The sequence below is a fragment of the Helianthus annuus genome, chromosome 1, assembly GCF_002127325.2.
Source record: "Helianthus annuus cultivar XRQ/B chromosome 1, HanXRQr2.0-SUNRISE, whole genome shotgun sequence".
Lineage (NCBI taxonomy): Eukaryota > Viridiplantae > Streptophyta > Magnoliopsida > Asterales > Asteraceae > Helianthus > Helianthus annuus.
This window is the reverse complement of record NC_035433.2, coordinates 52,340,113-52,361,432: the sequence shown is the minus strand read 5'-3', so window position 1 is coordinate 52,361,432 and position 21,320 is coordinate 52,340,113. Positions and strand designations below refer to the sequence as shown.

Below are 21,320 nucleotides of genomic sequence, written 5' to 3'. Positions count from 1 at the left end.
GAAACTTTTGATTATTCTGTGTCACTAAATAATCAAAATACGATAGTATTGTAATAAAATAAATTTTATGAAAACATTAAGAAAGTGGTTATCACATTTTATAATGTGAAATAACGGTGTTCTGTTTTGCAGGAATATCAGACCATCTAGGAGCTCAAAAAAGTTATAAGAAGATTAACCCTCATGTTTGAAACATAAACCAAACTAATTTAACTCTAACATTAGTTCCGTGTTTCTTCAATGTTTTACAAAGTTGAGAGCGTGTAAGTGTCATGCAAAAGTTAAGAAAAAAATATATTAAAACCATGGTTGCAAAAGTCGCTAGGCGCTCCCTAGTCGGTCGACCGGGGAGTTGAGAGTACTCGGTTTAGGCGGAGAGTACTCGGGGAGTACTCGGACATGTTAAATTATAAAAAAATTACTTTTTGAAGATTAAATATATGTCAAATAACATAAATTTACAAATATTTATAACAAAATACGTGAAAATGATATTCATTCTTTAATATGATAGGCATAGAAATAATGTTTTATTATTATTTAAGTCAAACTAGGCCTGAGTTGACCTACTAGATCCAATTTTGGCCGAGGTTGACCGCGTTTGACCGACTCCGAGTAATTAGGCGGAGTCGAAGAAAGTCACCTCGGCAGCCTACCTTGTAGCTACTACTCGGGTAGTACTCGGCCTTGGAAACCTTGTTTTGAAACCATGATTTAAAACACAAAGAGCTCGACTATTCACTGGAATGTTGTAGATTAATATATTGAATATATTGAATAATATGATATTAAAAATACATTTAAAAACTTAAACGAGGTGGTTTTACTCAAAGCCATGGTGAAGTTTCAGCTAGGTGGGCCGGCCCAAATGTATCTTGGTAAAATTGATAATCACCAGCCAACCTAGCTTTCTAAGGTTCACATGGTTTCCGCATCAAGCCCATTAAGCATATAAAATATAACAAGGTTGCATATCTTCACACGAAGGCCATTAAGCATATATACAACATTCTCCGACCCCAGTATCAATCGGGAAGAATTTTGAAACTTTATGTATATGCACCCGTCTAAAACATTTAAATAATAGAACGACGAAATAAACTCTCCAATTCTACATCACTTAAAATACAACTAAATATTCACATGTGGTTTGAAGACGAAATAAACTCTCCAATTCTACATCACTTAAAATACAACTAAATATTCACATGTGGTTTGAAGACGAAATAAACTCTCCAATTCTACACCACTTAAAATACAACTAAATATTCACATGTGGTTTGAACCTTTACCAGTTGAGGGAGATTCACTAATGTTGGTTTGCCATAAGGCCTCTTGAAGTTTTGAAACATCAAACCTTATAAATTAAATGCCACACTAGATTTGATAATAGGCATAGATGTCATAATTATATATTCTTATAGCATGAATGTTACAACAAGATTCAGTATAACATTTTATTTTAAATGGCGAATCTTACGATAATTCTACTTCTAAATTACATCAAATTATACCAAATCTATCCCATGTCAAGATTTGAACCTAGCCTTCACCCTAAGAGGCAAGAGGCTCTACCAACCAGCCAGAACAAAATTCCATACAACATGATTCATCAGACAAGTAACATAAATGCCATATTTATAGTAATCTTATGAATAAGTCTCTAAAAGGTCTTATTTAATACAATACACGTATCATTACGTTGTGCCTTAAAATGGTCACACAACAAGTTGAGTTTAAAGTGACGAATAAAGTGGGACACCAGATAAGGTTAATCCTGCTTCTACGATAAAAATGTTACCTGTCACGTAATAAGATGAGTCATGGATTAAGTACCTAACCAACGACGTCAAGGCCGGGTCTGCAGTGCCAAATTCTCTTAATGGCACTACTTTCAAAGCTATATTTTTAAACCACTTCTTTTGCATGAGTCCCTTCGTGATCTCAGATTTAAAAAGACCTGGACATATAGAGTTTACCCTTATTTTGTGTTTTCCAAGTTCCATTGCCATCAGCTACAACAAATCAATTAATAAAGTCAAAATAATAATAATAACAATAATTTAAACTTCTGATATATAAAGCTTTGTAAGCATCAATTGTGATCGATGTAAAGTTAGGAGGACAAACTTTTGTCATAGTATCGAGGGCTGATTTTGAAGAAGCATATGCAAGAGATCCTGGACTATATGTACGTTGAAGACCAGCAATGGAAGAGATGTTGATTATGGAACCTGTTTGATTAAAAGCACGCATTTGAAGGCAGACATACTTTGACACCAACCATGATCCTTTTACATTTGTCATAAAGGTTTTATCCCATTCTTCTTCTGACCAATTCAATGAATTTTGCGTTGGACCTTGATACACAACGTAACATCATAAGTTAGTTCAGGTTTAACATACAAACAGATGTGTGTGTGTGTGGCAGGGGGTTTCACCTTGAGTTTACAGGGTAGGAGTGTTGGTTCAGGCCCCTTTCACACTCTATACAAACTCACGTATGTATGTAAAATTGTAGAGAAGAGGAAATATAAAAGAAGGAAAGTTGTTGCTGTATGTATTCGATAATCACAGAAAGATATGATGGGTGTGTCTTTCATTAAATAATTGAGCTATATATATAATATAGCCTACTACACTAACAAACAGACCGAAATAAACCAAGTCTTCCTAGGAAATAGGTACAACTAGAATTACGACCCGCCGCATTGCGGCGGGGAACTAAGTCGATTTAGGACGCGCACGTTATGTTGAACCTGTCAAACAGGAAAAAAATAGACGATGTAAAAACGTTCACCCACACACGCACGTTGCGTCATATTAACTCTCAAAATTTAGAACTTAAATGTAAAAACGTTAAACTAAAGACGCACGTTGCGATGTGTTAAGTCACAAAATTTAGAACGAAGCATAAAGCGAAAAATTTGCGGAAAATGAAAACTATAAAGGACCAAATTTGAAAGTAAAAAAAAAGTTGTGAGGACAGATTAAAAAGTTTTGTGTTTAAAGTAAAAAAACAAATAGTTTTGGGTTAAAAGTAATTTATGAAATACTTTTGGGTGAAAAGTAAAAAAAAAAAAAAAACAATCTTTTTTTGAAAACCCCCAAAGCCAAGGTTACCACAACCATATGCATAACCATTTTTTCTTTGAATAACCCTTAAAGCCAAGATTAGAACACATAAGTAAAAAAATCAAAGTGGTTAAATCACAAAAGATGGAAACTTTTGAATTAGAAGTGAAAAATCAAATTAATCAAAGGGGTTAAATTGTATAAGATGGAAACTTTTGAATTAGAAGTGAAAATCAAATTAATCAAAAGGGTTAAATTACCAAAGATTAAAACTTTAAACTTAAATTGTCGAAAATTAAAACTTTAGGGTTAAAAAGGAAACAAAGATTAAAACTTTAAACTTAAATTGTCAAAGAATAAAACTTTAGGGTTAAAAAAGGAAAATTCCATTTTTTTTTTTTTTTTGAAAAACACCCTAAGCCAAAGTTACAACTCATATATACATAAAGATGTTGCTTCTTTATAATGTTTAATGAGACCCACTCTTCCACTATGTGCACCATGCATATCCTCACGCAACTTTGAAGACATGGTCAAAAGTATATACCAAATTCTACCTAATAAACTATTAGAATAAACCATGAAACATAAATATCCATGTTGGCCATTTGAAACGTGACCGATAACGTGTCGACCCATGACCCGTAAATGAACCCGATTAACCCAACAGGGAGTGCACCCCTCAACCACTGGCGTAACTGACATTTGAATTGAGGGGCCAAATATACAAAATTGAAGAGGGTGGTGGATCATTATTCATCTTTTAGGTAGTGTTTGGTATGCATGAGTGAGAGACGAAATGAAACGGACCATTACAAGTGAATGAAGAAAATACTGTTTGGTTGGTCAATGGAATGGAATCAACCATTACATAAGACATTTTATTCCCTCAAAATCATTCCATCCGCCCCCGTATATTTTTTCAATCCATACCCTCTTGCAACCTTCATTAAGAACACCACAACCCAATACCATTGCCACCACCCACCACCGATACGACACGGACACTCGATATAGCAATCAAAAGAGAAAAGCCAAGAAAAAAAAGGTGTGATGTGCCTAAAAGTATATCGACACGTGTTTTACATCGATCCAGATATAGCAATCGAAAGAGAAAAGCCAAGAAAAAAAAGGTGTCATATGCCTAAAAGTATATCGACACGTGTTTTACATCTATCAAATAAGTTGTGGAAACGAATATCCACGGTTCAATGGTACCGATATCTCTACCGATGTCGTTCGATCAGAATCCATATTTTTGGAACGGTAGGCGTCCAATTCGTCACTGTACTGATACACACTATAATTTATAATAATAAAAAGTTACCCTAACAAATACAACTTCGTTCCAAAACCATAAAAACGAATACATTTACCAGTACCCAAGTTGTTCAGATGGTATTGGTTCAATTCGTCACGACAAGAAAAAAAAACAATTAAATTTGACGTCTTGGATTTTGAAAAAAAAACTTATAATGGAAACGTAGATAAAAATAAATAAATCCCAAAAGTAAATTTAGAATTTTATAAAACATTACATTGTATAAATATAATAACGAAAAGGAAAAACGTCAATTTATATAAAAAATTTGATAAGATATACCTTTATGCTTCGATTACTTATACATTACTACTTACCACTTCGTTTTGAAAAAATATTGTATCAAGACGTAAATAAAAACATGTACGCCACAACGACATACTTGATAATAAAATATCATATAATAAAAGGTATAAGAGAAAAACAAACTATAGACAATCTAATTTTAATAATAAAATGATAAAAAATAAATAATATAAAATACATACAAATAAGATACATAATCACTAAATAACCAAAAGAACTAATTTAATTATTGTTGTATCAATAATAAAATAATAAAAAATAAAATAAATAATAAATAATATAAATACATATAAATAGGAGAGAGTCATAGTATTATTGTTGTATTATGTGTTTAACTTGGTGTATTTTACTGTACACCCTCTTTAAATTTGTTAGATATATAATATAATATAATATAATATAATATAATATAATATAATATAATATAATATAATATAATATAATATAATATAATATAATATAATATAATATAATATAATATAATATAATATAATATAATATAATATAATATAATATAATATAATATAATATAATATAATATAATATAATATAATATAATATAATATAATATAATATAATATAATATAATATAATATAATATAATATAATATAATATTATATAATATAATATAATATACAATCTTTTTCATATTTCTATATAATAAATTATTATTATATTTATTTTTAACCCTACATAAATTTATAAATTTTAATTTTTAATGATTTCTTTTTGTTAATATTACGACATTGTCTTAATAACATCGATACCGGTACCGTATAACTTCAATTTAGTTTTTTTTACGTGATGTCGATGACCCTTTTTAATTTTTTATTAATATAACTAGCGTTTAATAAAATTTCATATATATAGTCGTCATGTGTTTATTATTATGTACAATTCGATAAAAGTTCTATTCGAACGGGTCATATATAGTTGATTTTTTTTCATCACAAACCGAACATATGCCGACCAAATAACATCGGTACTAGTATCGTATTCTTTTTTATAGTTTTCTCGACGTGACGAATAAATTCAGTTACCAAAGAGTTATATTCGCAATAAAATATTTTTTGGTACCGTAAGCTATATATATTGAGTGTCTTGTATGATACCAGTACCGTAACAAACCGAACCGAACCGATACCGACGGAAGAACACCGGTGCCAGTACATGTATTCGTTTTTATGGTTTTAAATCGATTTAGAACACCTGTCCACCAAGTGTTGATATTGTCTTGATACTATAAAGACCAAAAGTCCGCAACAAAACATGTACACATCCCACTAGTTAAAATATAATTCTGACCAGATGTACGAAAATTTAAAATAATATAAAAAAACTTAAACTACCCAATGAAAAATAAATCGTTCTTTTATAAAGAGAACAAATTTGATCAAATCTTAAGATAAAGCCCCTATATCTAATCAATGTATGACACGTGTCATTCATCGGAAAAATTCACTTTTTGATTTCTCGGCATTTTTTCTACTTATCTTATATTAATTAAATAAATAATAAATTTATATTAAATCTTATCGTACTCTGAATATCGAATAGAATCTTTCTCTTTTTCTAATAAAATATTATCTTTAAATTTAAATTGTTATTTTAAGATATTATTAAATAAAACAAGTTATTTATCACGAAAACCAAACTTTGTCTTTATACATTATATACATTATTTATTTCTATTCTCATTATTAAATAACACGAAAACCAAACTTTGTCTTAATACATTATATACATTATTTATTTCTATTCTCATTATTAAATAAAATTATTATGTCGATTTTATTTTATAAATCAAGTTGTCAGAATCAGTACACACATTTTATCGCTCAAATGGCTGTTGATTTGCTTCTTGAATGACGTGCTTTTATTTCAAAAATCATATCCGCATATAACTTTTTTTTTTTATTATTTGGTATATAAAATTAGATTTATTCAACATGTGTAATACACAGAGTTTTTTTTATATATAATTTTTTATTATTATCTACTATACAAATTACATTTATTCAACCCGTGTAATACATATGGTTTTAAAGATATAACTTTTTTTTTTATTATTTGGTATATAAAATTAGATTTACTCAACCCCTACAATATACAGAATTTTTTTAAAGATAAAAGTTTTTTTTATTATTTAGTAATTAGTATACAAAATTACTGTTTATTCAAGCCGTGTAATCCACATGGTTTTTAAAGATATTTTTTATTTTGTATATAAAATTACATTTATTCAATCCGTACAATACACTAGATTGTTAAAGATATAACTTTTTTATTGCTTAATATATAAAATTACATTTATTCATCCCGTATAATAAACAAGTTTTTATAGATATATTATTTTATTAATTTAGTACATAAATTTGCATTTATTTAACCCATCTTATACACAAAGTTATAACCTAATAACCTATTAAATTAAATATAATCTATAACAACCATAATCAAAGTTAATGATAACCCTAGAAATATTGATAATAACATTGATGATTTTTTTAAAGCTTTAAGAAAAACGGTAAAAGTAAAGTTCTATACAACGTCAAATATATTTTTGCCTACTTTTACACTTTTCTTATTTGGTAAATAAAGTTTAGGTGACGACTAAATATACCTGTAATACCCGCATTGTTGATCAAAGCATCGATACGGCCAAAAGCATCCCAAGCCTTTCTCACAAATGCTTCAATGGTCGGACCATTGGCACTAACATCAAGCTCCACTGGTACTGCCAATACCTGATGCTTCCCGGTTTCACTTTCGTTATCGCGTACATCCAAATTATTGATTTGATCACAAAGAACCTTAAGGCGGTTGGTTCGACGGGCGGACGCAATGATCCTACAACCGGATTTGGCTAAGTCGATACAGAATTCCCAACCAAGGCCAGACGATGCACCAGTAACCATCACGATCTTGCCACTAAGGTTTCGCCACGGTTCAAGTTCAAAGGTTGCTACCTGTTGAGAAGATCTTGCCATTGATCTTGCTCTGTGGTGACTAGCTTTTCGAATGTTAAATAAACTAATAACATAAAGTAAACTATTTAAAGGCTTAAGAGTTTAGGGGTGGTGGTGCCCGTAGTAGCCGGAGACTGTACAAATTATATTTATTTCCGGATGTTTAGATGTTCCATAAAAAGAAAATAATTAAATGCAACAATAATCATTTTCGGGAAAAAGCTATTGTAGGTTGTAACATAGGGTTATATTGTCAATAAGTTACGCTAGGGCAAAATTTTCATTTAAATGTTGATCAATTCTTCAATAATTAATGGAAAAGAAGAATAGATAAATTATGTGTACCGGATTAGCGAGTGACCGTGGAGAGGAAAGACAGCATATTATTGAGGATGATCGCATTTTGGTTTAAGGTGTACGGTTTGGATGGCTAAGGTGAGTATGAGAACCCACAAATAGAGAGAGAGAGAGAGAGAGAGAGAGAGTAACAATAATTACGTTTATCGAATAATTACCGATTAATGAATATGGTTATTTAGGTTAATGATCATTAATTAGATAAATGATAAGTAATGCCATTTTATTATACTACATTGAATCAATAGTGGAGGGTTCAAATGAGAAGAAAAATTTTGTAAGAATAAAAAGAAAAAGTTTTAAACCAATAGGAATGCTCAATTTTACTTCATTTAATATGTGTATTTAATGTTATTAATAAGGGCATGTAGGTAAATTTCTAATTGTAATTAATTAGCTAACTAATTAAACCTGTAACTCACTTTTAAATATACTCTTTCAATATAAAATAATTTAGGGTGAAGAACAATTTTCGACATGTGTAGGATAAATTTTAGTATATGTGTAGGATAAATTCTTAAATATGTATGATAAATTTAGATATGCGTAGGGTAAATTTCGGTAAGTGTAAGATACATATTTGATAAATTTTGAAATGTGTAGGAAAAATGTTTTTTGTTTTATTAATGAGAAATAACATAATTAATGAGAGGAGTTATAAAATATTTAATGTTTTACCACTATGTCATTTCTTCTTTTTCTTCTCACATTAAATTTCTTCTCAAATGAACCTTCCCCTAGAATCAATATTCCATGAATTTATCGCCTAGTGGCATCTTGGAGGTGGGATAAGACTTTGTGACTAATAGGTTTTGGGTTCGATTCCCACAAGGGGGGTTTTCCCATATTTTTTTTGGGTTTCCTCCTGAATTGATGTATAGACAATGTGCCTAGTGTAGAGGATATAATCGGGTGGTTTCGCTGATGGCCCGATGATACTCCAGTGGTCCGTCAGTGATCCAAATTTGCCGTTCAAAAAAATGTATATTCCACTCAAGATCTTATTAATCATACTACAATCCAACTTTAAAACTTAAGTGAACTTAAGATCAAATTGGCAAATAAACCCTTAATGTAAAACTTAAGTGAACTTAAGATTAAACTGACAAATAAACCCTTAATGTTGATTTGTATAATTACTGTTTGTTGGTGCATATGTCTGTCGACTTCGTCTTGTATCGAGTCTTGCATTGCTCATGGCACGAAGATCGAGAAAATGAAGCAAAGAGTTAATTCCGCTTGAGCTGCTAATTTCGCTTGAAGATTTGATCATGTAATTCCGCATGGAATTACAAGGTAACTCCGTGTGAAATGTAATTTCGCGTCAATGTAATATCGTGTGAGTATGGTTCGTGCGGAATTAGGCAGGCTATATATAGGATTAGTTCCGTGTCAGTTGGCACGAAATTAGTTTGGTGTTTTCCGACGGCGAAGCTCTGTCGAAGTGTCTTCAGATCTGTAATTGCATCAGAATCAATATATAAGATAGTTTTAGTGAATATCTAGCTGAAATCAACTCATCATGTCTGTTTCCGCCTTTCATTTTGAGTAGAACGCCTCTGATCGACTCGTTCGGGTCCGACAACGATCCTACATGTGGTATCAGAGCTCAGGAGGAGAAGTTCTGCAGATATCATCTTGATTTCACCTTGTTTTCTTACTTCTACACCTTTTTTTTCTTAATTGAACAAGTTTCCACGGTTAAAATGATCTGAATTTCACATATAACATGCAAAACAGTTTTTTAACAAAGCCTTGAGAAAATTGGACATTAATTGGATCTAAAACTGATAAAATCTTTAATTCCGCATGAAAAGCAGTTCGAACAAAATGACATCAGCTTAATTCCGTTTGTAAGTGTTCCATAATTCCGCGCGAAATCACCTGTTTTTTTCTAATCTCGTTTGAAAGTGCAACTAATTCCGCACGAAATTCTTATTCCGCTTGACAAGTTTCAAACGAAATCATAATCCCGTTTGAAAGTTGTATTTCCGCTTGAACCTGGTTTCTAATTCCGCACGGAATTAAGTATTGCTTGTTGTGTTCAAACGAAATTCCTAATTTCGTTTGAAAAGTATAATTCCGCTCGAATTTTATTTTCGTTTGAAGTGTTTGTTGCAGGTAATTTCGTTTGAAGGTAATTCCACTTGGGAGTAATCTCGTTTGAAAAGGTTTGTTGTGAATTGAATCATGGACAAAGAATTCTACAACGCGTTTGCCACATCCGCGACTACTCCGGCAGCCATTGCTCAAAACATGAACTTGGAAAACGAAACCAGAACTTTGCAAAAACCCCCAAAACTTATGGGAATGGAAGAGTACCATGGATGGAAAAATCGTTTTGAGAATTGGGTTCAGGCAAACCATCTAAGAGCTTGGGAAAGCATTGAAACAAAGTATGTTAGACCACAGACTGCTTTGAAAGTTGATAAAATCATCTCGGAATTTACAGACAAAGAGAGAGATAGTTATAAAGGAGAAAAAATGATGATTAGTCTTCTACAACAAGCTGTCAAGGAAGATATATTTGTGTTGCTTCAACATGATGGTAATGCTTATTCAATATGGGAAGTACTTGAGAAGAAATTCGAAGGAAGTACAGAGATGCTCAAGAGTAAAGCATCTTTGTTGAAGAAAGAATTTGAGTTGTTTACAAGTATGCCAGGTGAATCTACAAAGACTCTCATTGAGAGATATTGTCATCTTGTGCGCACCATGTCTCAGTTGAAAATTACTAAGACTCCAGCAGAATGGGTTGAAAAGTTAGCTGACGCATTACCACAGAAAGAATAGGGTACTTATCTCATGATCTTAAAGAATTCTAGAGAGTTTAGCAGATTGTCAATTGGACAGTTTATTGAGAAGCTGGAGGCACAGGATCTGGAACAACAAAAGATTGCCAGAATGAACAGCTTGAGCAATCAACAAGATATCAAATTGTACTACAAAGGAAATGTTCAAACTGTTGAAGCAAGTCCAAAGATCCAAACCGCTTTTAGTGCAGGAAATTCATCTGGATCAGTCAGTCAAAGTTCAATTAACACTAGTGGATTTTCAAATGTTAATCCTCCAAGTGTTCAAAGTTCAAATGTTGGTAATGGACATATGATTCAGTGCAATGTTGCATTGCATCTTCAAAATGGTCAGAATTTTTCTGAAGAAGTGGTTAAAAGTCATATGGCATTATTGGTTACTGCTTTGGAATCTTATGAAGGATTGATTGTTGGAAAAATTGGCAATCCTATGCTAACCAAGGAAGATTATGATCAGATCGATGCAGAAGAATTGGAGCTGATGGACATCAAATGGTGTCTAGCTAGTGTCTTGAGGAGAGTAGAAAAGTTTAAAATGATTACAGGAAGAAATGATTTCTTAGACGCAAATCTCTCTAATTTTGGTTTTAATAAATCTAAAGTTATTTGTTTTCGATGCAGGGAGAAAGGTCATTTCAAACGAGAGTGCAAAAATCAGGAGACTAGTGGAGCAAAGAATCCTTTTGGAAAAGATGATTACTATAGAAAGGCTATATATCAACAAATCACTAATCAACCGCATCAACAAAAAGAACCACAAACGGCACATGCTAGGATGATCGAAGATGCTAATAATAAAGCTTATTATGGTATCATCGATCAAGATGATGAGAAAATGGCTCCAGGATTTAGTTGGGATATGTTTGTGGCTGAGAATAGAGAGTTTAAAGCTTTCATTGCTCAAATTGTTCAAAAGCCAGAATTGATGAAAGAGTGGATAACAGTTTTAACTGATGAAGAGAATAGTCAAGATGAAGAATCTGTTTCTTCTGAAAACAGTTTATCAGATACTAGTGATGATGATGAAGAAGTTGAACAGATAAACATTGGAAAAACTCATTTATCTTCTGACAGTTTTGAATTTTATTTTGCAGACAAATTGAAGAAACTTAAAGAGAGAAAAGCTGCAAAAGAAATGGAAGAAGTCAAGGTTGTTGAAAAGATAGTTGAAGTGGAGAAGGTAGTTGAAGTTGAGAAGATTGTGGAGATTGAGAAGATTGTTGAAATCACAAAACCTTGTCTTACATGTTTGGAACCTTGCAAACAATGTGAAGATAAAGATGAAAGGTTTAGTGAGCTTGAGAAGATGAAAGAGAAGTTGTTGTTTGATGTTAAGAATTTAAAAGAATCATATGATGTGTTAAACAGAACTGTGAATAATTTGCAGAAGACAAACTCAGAAAGAGAAGATGCATTGACTATGATGAATGCAACAATGATGTCTAAGCAGAAAGAGATTAATTTCTATATTGAAGAATGTGCGAAATTGAAGCAAGAGTTGGAAAGTGAAAAAGTTGAAAATGAAAGAATCAGACGATTACTGAATAGTTATTCAAGTTCTGATTACTTAATTGACAGAATTTATCCAACTGTTGCAGGTTTTGAAGCGTTTGACGACAAGAATCCAAAGAAGAAGGATACTGGTAAGAAACAAAGTATCAGTTATAACAAGTGTCCGCCTCCAATCTGGGAAGGGTATTCGCCTAGAAAACCAAATGAGGAACAAGTAAAAAAGGCAGTCAATATAAAGTTAGAGTCCGAGATAACCGATAAGTTTCCAGACAATATTGACATCACATTTACAGCGTCCGACACAGATCATGAGTCTGAGTTAATAAAAAAGATGGTCGATCAGGTGTTGGATAAGGATGAGGAGTCTGAGTCAATGTCAGAGTCAGGGAGTTCGAGTTCGTCTGTCAAGATTTCAAAGTCGTCGGGAAAATGTGTGTATAGTAACGAATTTTTGTTGTCAAAATCCAATTTGAATGACGAAACATTTGAAGTTGCATATACTTTAAATGATTCTGACAAATTATATTTTGATAAAGAATTTCCAATAAGTGGTGTTAAAACTGAAATAATCAAAAAGGTTTTCAAATTGATAGAAATTAATATTTCTGAAACAAAAGATGTAAATCTTTCTGGAAAACCTAAGCCTTATACCTCAAGAATTAAACAAAGGATAAACAAGAAAATGGGTTACAGTTATGGTTCGGATTTTCGAAAGAAACCAAATCATAATGGTAATTTCAAAAAGAAAGGTCTTGGTTTTATTCCTCCAGAAAATTATAAAAATGAGAAAATTTCTAAAAATACAAAATTTGTGTCAGGAACATTTGCTGAGGATGAAAAGAAGAGCTCATTCTGGAGACAATCAAATCAAGAATTTGTTGCTGAGAAGAAGAAAAATGAAGCTCATCAGAGAAAAGAGACAAGAACCTGTTACAGATGTCAAGAAGTTAGTCACATCGCTTGGAACTGTCCTAAAGCAACCAACACAAAACAGGGAGTCTTAGAAAAACTCAAAGAAATAGTTGTTGATAAAACTGAACCACCAACTGAAAGGTTTAAAGTGTTTAAAAATTCAACATATGAAGTTGGTGAGTGTTCGAAAAGGTTTTACAAGAAAAGGGAAAATCATGACAATCAAGCTTGGGTTGTTAAGAAATCAGATGTAAAACCTGGCGATGAATCTGATTCCATAAAATCAGAGGAGCCACATGTTGTTAAAAATGCTGAAAACTCAGTTCCGCCTTTGGATGATGTTCATTTTCCACCATTGCGGACTGAGAATTTTAAATCAAAGGTTGGTAAAGTTGAGATCTCGAATCAATTTTATTCTGAAAAGAATGAATTTGATGTTGAGAAAGCTTTTAATGGGAATGTGAAGAAGATTTTTGGAAAGATGTTCGAGGTAAAGGTTAAAGGGGTTAAGGATTTTTATGCTACAAAGAAAGCAACTTACACCCCAACCGCAGATGAGTTAGTATCACCCAAGGCTGGTCAGGCTTGGGTGGACATTTTCTTTGATTGAAAAACCTGACTTGCCGGAGCTTCCAAGTGGTTAATCGTGGAGCATGAATCGGCATCATTCTTGATAAAGTTTGCTTGTGTGAAGTAATCTTAAAATTGTTAAATTTTACAGGTAGTGACTTGCCGGAGCTCCTAGGTTGGTAAGTGTGGAGCAGGAATCGGCACCATTCTTTATATTGAGCTTGATTGTGTTTATATTACATGTGGTACAGAAGTTTGTTCTTTCAAAGTGATTAATCAAGGTCATTAATTTGATCTTGATGTAATCCTCTTACAAGAGGTTGAAAGAAATATGATGAACCCCGAACCTACAAGTGGTAAAATCAACAAAACTTATTTTCCGAAAAAATCATTTTTGATTGAAACAAACTTAAGTGTTTTGAGATCAAATTGAGAAAATAGTTTGTTGTAAGGGGGAGTTCTGATTGTTTATGCCGAATGGATGGAGAATTGAAGCAATTCACATCAAGTTTGTCATATTCCTGTATAGTTTGTTTTCAAATTTCTTTAAATGTTTCTGAATTTTAGGAGGAGTAAGAAATTTCAGAAAATCCAAAAACATTAGAAAATTGAAAAAGTCAAAAACATGATAAAATTCAAAAACGAGTTTTGTTGTGAAAAGAGGAAATGATAGTACATCAGTGGACTATCACAACACGCTAAAGAATTGGAAAGTCAAAAATGTGATAAACAATCTCACTGCGGATGTGCCAGTAGGTTTTTACACATTCAGTAAATTGTTTTCGAGATATAAACCTAAATTCAAACTTGCTTATCTCGTGGGGAACATTTCTTGGATATATGGGTAACCCCCGGAATCTTGTTTGAAAGATCCCTCTTTCTGAGATACTAGGTCTTTATACTCAGTGATATCTGGGGTATTATCCCGGGACTTCTGATTTTGTGGAAGCAATGGCCTAGTCCCCGTATAATACTTTCTGCTTGCTTGAAATATAGCATCGCCCTCAATACAAAAAATGATGAAACATTGAAAAATGCTAATCATGTGCTGTTGAAGAAAAGATTCTCTAAAGGGAACACACCAAAAGTCGAACCGTCATCTCTCTGCTGAACGGAAGTTCTGACCTGAGCTCTCACAGTTTCACATTTAACCCTTTTTACAGATATCATCTAGGTATACTCACCTGTAAGACTGAATATTGGGATCTGGATACGGGAGTATATTCAAGTGGTGGGACACACGAATAAGTTTAAGTTCTTAAGACATTAATCTCGTATCTCGAAACAGTTGAACTTTGTGTGAAAATTTAAGTGGACCAGTATACTGACAATCTAGGTGAATTGTTTAGAACTTAAAATGTTTAAAGCTTAACGGTGTTGGTGATTTGTCTCATATACTGATATGATCCTCTTACACAAACTCACAAAAAGATTGTCTGTAAATATTTCTTTACTGCATTAGTTTCATTCAAAAATCCAAAAAGATTTTAGTGTGTTTTACCATAAATTTTGAAAAATACAAAAAGATTTTCGACAACTGGTGTTGAAGAGCCGATCTTCAAAATTCCTAGTGCTAAACATGATGATCATTTTGTGAGGGGGAGTTTGTGTGTTTTTGCGTACAAGTGGTGATCAAAAGTTTTTAAATGATTAAATCATTTTGGATTTAATTTGAGAGGAAGTTTGAATATATTAATCTATCTAGTGTTAAATTTGTGAAAATTTATTTTGAGGTAGAGGATGTGCAGGATAGCCTGGATTCTGAGTCTGCGAATAGAACCAGGTCACAATCCTGATTCTGTGAAAGCCAGGTTCCGATACCTGAGGACCTCATGTTTTTGAAAAGGCCAGGCTGCGATCCCAGCATATTGAAAGGGGGAGTCTGAAGACATCCAAGGAGAGATTGTTCAAGGAGAGTCTGTTGATGCTGAGGAGGAAAGTAAAGAGAAAAAATGAAGAAGGTTTTTACCGTGTCAGATACTTCAGAGATAGCAAACAGACTAATAAAGACTGAAGACGTTGAAGACTCGACACTTAAGACTCGTCAACATCCGAGGGGGGGTCTGTTGGTGCATACGTCTGTCGACTTCATCTTGTATCGAGTCTTGCATTGCTCATGGCACGAAGATCGAGAAAATGAAGCAAAGAGTTAATTCCGCTTGAGCTGCTAATTTCGCTTGAAGATTTGATCATGTAATTCCGCACGGAATTACAAGGTAATTCCGTGTGAAATTCGCGTCAATGTAATATCGTGTGAGTATGGTTCGTGCGGAATTAGACAGGCTATATATAGGATTAGTTCCATGTCAATTGGCACGAAATTAGCTTGGTGTTTTCCGACGGCGAAGCTCTGTCGAAGTGTCTTCAGATCTGTAATTGCATCAGAATCAATATATAAGACAGTTTTAGTGAATATCTAGCTGAAATCAACTCATCATGTCTGTTTCCGCCTTTCATTTTGAGTAGAACGCCTCTGATCGACTCGTTCGGGTCCGACAACGATCCTACACTCTTTATACGTCCTTAGGCATGCATAAATGATATAAGCAAAAGTGCACATGTTTTTATATTAATTTACACCTACTTTTTATTAAGTCTTGTTAAATAAATATTTGAAATAGGCTTATTTTTTAATTTTCAGGACAAAACGAACCCAAGATGAACAAAGGAAGCAAATCCAGGTGAAAAACTAAATAAAATAAGAAAAAAAATTCCAGACACGCCCTTGACTCGGATCCAGAAACTGCTAGACACCTCAAAAGGACCATAGAGTGAAACCAAGATAAGAAGACACGCCCCGTGTCTTGAAGGCACGCCTCGTGTCACGACACTAAATGACAAAAGTTGACTTCTGGAAGATTTGGAAAATCCGAGTGACCTACAAATTTGACCATGACCCATGCCTGGCAGAACATCGCATGCCTCGTGAACCAGCTACATTGTAACACCTCGTAAAATCATACCCAATAAAAAAAAGACACGTGTCATGTAAGACAAACGTGTCAGGAACTCGGACCAAATAAAAGATGTATGGTAGGATTTAAAAGGGCGACATGTTATTAAAATACCTCTGAGCGGCCAAAGTTATAAATCCCAAGATCCTTAAATCATTATGATAAACATCTAATATATATTTAGCCAGTTATTCCTAAATAAATAAAATTCCATTTTATATGGAAACTGGATCCTTAAAAATATTACTATAACATTCGGAGTTTAGATTCTTGATTAGAAAGAATTGAACTTGAATAAATTCATGTCCATTATGAATTCTTGTTGTTTTCCGACAATTTCAAACCTCCCACAAGATCCAAAACATGTAAGTGCATGCAAAGCATGCAAAGGCTGAGCAAAGGGACCCTCAACTGAAAAGGATAGCATGAGATTCGGAGTTTACAAAGTTGCATGGTCAAAACTTGAAAGTTTGCAAAATTTTGGATTCTGGTCATCGGTTACGGACCGTATGACTTTAAGCTTACGGTCCGCAAGGATCGGTTACGGACCGCATCCGGTTAAGCATACGGTCCGCAAGGATCATATCTGGCGCATCAGACCAGGGTCGGTTACGGACCGTATCCGTATAGGCTTACAGTTCGCAAGGGGTGCTTACGGACCGCAAAGGCTTCAACTTACGGTCCGTAAGCCTGTCGCTGGAAGCAGAAGTGGACAGCTGCCTGTTCAGCCAGTTCCACCGCCTTATATTGGTGGTTTTCGAAAATCAGGGGCCATATAACTGGTTTTTGGCACCATAGGGACACCTGGGAACATCTTGCAACATTTATAGACCTAGTTGGAGTGATCTCATGCAATCAAAGTTTGTATATAAGGAGCTTTGTTGAAACACTTTGCACTTGCTCATTTCATTTTCATTCAAGACACTTTCTGGAGCTCCTCTGATCAGCAACAAACCTTCTTAGCATCACTAAGCATACTTAGGACTCTTGTAAGTGTCCTTAATCCTCTTTAATTTAGTTTAGCTTAGTTAATTAGCTAAAAGTCAAACCGTCGTAATTAAGGTTTGACTTCGAGATTAAGCTATAATTATCCAGTCAAATATCGAATTAAGAATACCTATAAGTAGGTAATTATATGGGTAATAAACCCTTAAAAGGGTATTCTCAGATTCCCACTCTAACTATGTCAATTGTCGGGTCAAAGCTAATTACAAAAAGTCAACAGAAAGCTTTATTTCAAATTAATACATAATTAGCAATGTAGGATCCATGTAACCTATTTTATCATTAATATAACTTGGTAATTCATGTAAGAACATGTCTAAACATGTTCACCTCGACAATTTTCAGTTTAGGCTCGGTTTGGAACCGAAAGTCGCATAGTTTGACTTATGCTTTGACTTTCAGTTCTGACCCGTTTAAGCCTAGTTTAGGATTGCCTTAGAGCTTCTTTGGACCAAGTTACATGTTAGTATAACCCTCTGTGATTATACGACGTGGTTCATTAGTTGTCTAATTATTATGCAAGTTTCCGTTAATTGCCTAAATGTTGACTATTATGCCCTTTTCACCTTAAATTATGATTTTTGAAAATATAAAAGAGTAGACACCTTAGTTACTAATTTATAAACTTGTACCTAAAATTCGACATCAGTTTGAGGTCTAGATTTAGAATTATGCTCATTAGCGTAATTAGAAGCCTTCTTAGTAATTAAATGGCGTAATTAGCATATAGCCTATCTAAACCCAAATTTTAATATCAAACTTTTTACCTACTGATATAAAATAATATTTTGGGATTTTTGAAGATTTTTATTTATTTTTAGGCTGAGCATAACTTAAAGTTCTAAACTTAATTCGGCTATTGTCGGTTTTGCCCTTTTGGGCTATAAAATGAGTTTTATAAATCCTTTTGACCTCAAACCTTTTTCTACTGATTCATTATGTTAAATAAATTATTTTGAGCCTTCTGGAATATTAAAACTATCAGCTTTCTATACAAAACCCGGAAATGGCTCCAAATCGCCTTTTTAAGCGTTTTAACGACATAGTATGTATCAAAACTAGTTTATATATATAAAATTTGATACCTACTGATATATTCAGTAAATTTTTATATTATAACAGTAAACAAAGGTTTTAAACTCAGATTTGCAGTTCTGACCTTTAGGCTTATGTGAAATTACCAAAATGCCCCTACGGTGCATAAAATGGTTATAATTAATAAATTTCACATATATATGATACCCTACTGTTATAACTTATTAAATTAAGTATATTTACTAAATAAATCAGACCTGTAACTCAGATTACAAATTAAACTCTTTTATAACCTTTTAAATGACCAAAATGCCCTTATGAGGCATAGTTTGAGTTTAAAATCATTTTGGGCATAATAGAAGATATCTTACTGATGTCACAACATATTTAGTGCATATTAACTCAGGGAACTTGTATTTGATTCATATGTTTACTCGTTACGCACTCTCCGCTTTCGGGTCGGCTTGTGTAACTAGTTTACACATTTTAGCCGAAACGGGTCAAACCATATCATTATTGTCTCAAAATCTAGAATGTGTTTAAGTTACCCATATTAAACAAGCATGCAAGCTTGTCGGTCAAAACCACATTCTAAACCGGTCTTCGCCTTCCATGCGATTGAACCATATTCATTCTTTAAAACTAACCGGTCTAAGCTTAGGCTAAATTAAAGAGCCGTTAGGATTCTAATAGGTTATTATAAACCTTCGTTCCAGAATAGGAGATCCAGTAAAAGATATTTGCACTTGCTTATTGTGACTATACTTGCTCAGGTAAATACTTTTAACTTATTTTCCCTTATACGGGCTTGGGGTACGCTATATAAAATACCGCTTGGTCGGGCATTGAATCTTTAATCAAATGTGGGTTAAATTATTGAAATGACCGTTAAAATTGTTTTGTTACTTAAAGCCTTTGGGGGGTTAATGACCATGTCCCGGATATCCTTGGCATCATTTTACGAAATGGCCACGACCTAAGCATACGGGTGTAGGCGTACACCCGTTAGTGCATAAATAAATATTAAGGTATAACCGCCGGTTTTGGGTTTAACCGCTGCGGGACTATACCATGTGGTGTGTCTATTGACCTTTAACCCTGTGTCAACCCGGACTACTGGACGCATAAGAAACATGTAAATCTTTTACAAGTTTATTTTCAAATAATTATCCCAAGTTATAAAAATCTTTTTGTGCCATGTGCATTCAAATAAATTTTCACACCTTTTCAAAATGAGTCAGTTAAATTGTATTTACCAGTGTAAACTGACGTATTTTCCCAAAAAGATTAAGTGCAGGTACTACGCGTAATAGGCTGGCCTCTCCTTAGTATCATTTAGAGTCTCGCAAGCTTGGATGCAAATAAATCTATTGAACAAGTTTCCTTTTTCTTTTGATCCGCCTGTGGATCTATTTCAACTGTTGTGATACTTAACATTACAATATTTAGTCAGTTGAAATAAATCTATCTTTTTGCTTCCGATGTGCACTTTAAATTTGTGTTGTTTGACTTGTGATGATATCAACTACGTCACGATACTCCCCACCGGTGACACGTGGAAAATAGGGGTGTGACAGGTTGGTATCAGAGCCAACACTGAGTGAATTAAACACTAGCCTTTTGTGTTTAATCTCAGTGCACAAATTGCACATTCCTCGAGTTCCGAGTCTAGACAAAGAACATAGGACAAATTATGTTTTTGTTTTATTTTGTCTTTTATTTTATATATTGTTGTTGTTATCTTAAATTATATTTACAGGTTTAAGAATGCCGCCTAGGATGAGACGAGGACGAGGTAAGGCTCCATTCACTAGCCATGACCATGAAGCCGGACCTTCTCACCAGCGTACACCCTCGATCACTATGAGCACGAGTCCTCAGGAGCCCTGGAGGACGTATATCGAACCCGGGAGGCGATCTGTCTCCCTAAGCTCCTCACCATCCTACCTACACTCATTTGGGCCTTAGTCTGAAAACGAGCCTAACAACCCCCAACCATCCTTCATACCACTACAACGGTCAAACTCGCACCATTCTTTCGGTGACCCTACCCCTGCTTTCCAGAGACGGTTCAACCCGGCTAATTACATTCAAGAACCCGTGGGTTTCAACCCACTAGGACCCGAAGATCATTTTTCGGGTGATAACGACATGGATGAAGATACGGATCCCGTGGAGCCTGCAACCGGGACCCCAAACCATCCCATCGAGATCTCGGATGGGTCCTCATTTCATGGATCACCTTACCGCGGTTTGGATAGCTACCATGCGAGGTTTAACCAGTGGGACTGGTGTTTTACGCCCTCTGAACACTCGTCTCCGTACCAGCAGCAGCAACAGCAGCATGATCCTTTCGAGGATTCCCGATTTGTGGCAGTCACTCCGCCACCACCACCACCAGTGGAGCAGCCGCTTCTGGAACCACCGAGGCAGAGAAGATCAAACGCGCGGATGTCCGTGCGAGGGGGAGTCCGCATCAGCACTCCTCAG

At 33.9% G+C, this 21,320-nt stretch overlaps 1 protein-coding gene across 1 annotated transcript; it reads right to left on the bottom strand.

Annotated features, from left to right (window-relative positions):
* Positions 1–1,621: 1,621 nt before the first annotated feature.
* Positions 1,622–7,707, bottom strand: LOC110865888 (3-oxoacyl-[acyl-carrier-protein] reductase FabG). Its single transcript, XM_022115226.2, has 3 exons — positions 7,327–7,707; positions 2,131–2,360; positions 1,622–2,015 (listed from the first exon to the last, which is right to left on the bottom strand). The coding sequence occupies exons 1-3, from the start codon at positions 7,691–7,693 to the stop codon at positions 1,737–1,739; spliced, it is 876 nt and encodes a 291-aa protein (XP_021970918.1). The 5' UTR covers positions 7,694–7,707; the 3' UTR covers positions 1,622–1,736.
* Between the last annotated feature and the right edge of the window lie 13,613 nt (positions 7,708–21,320).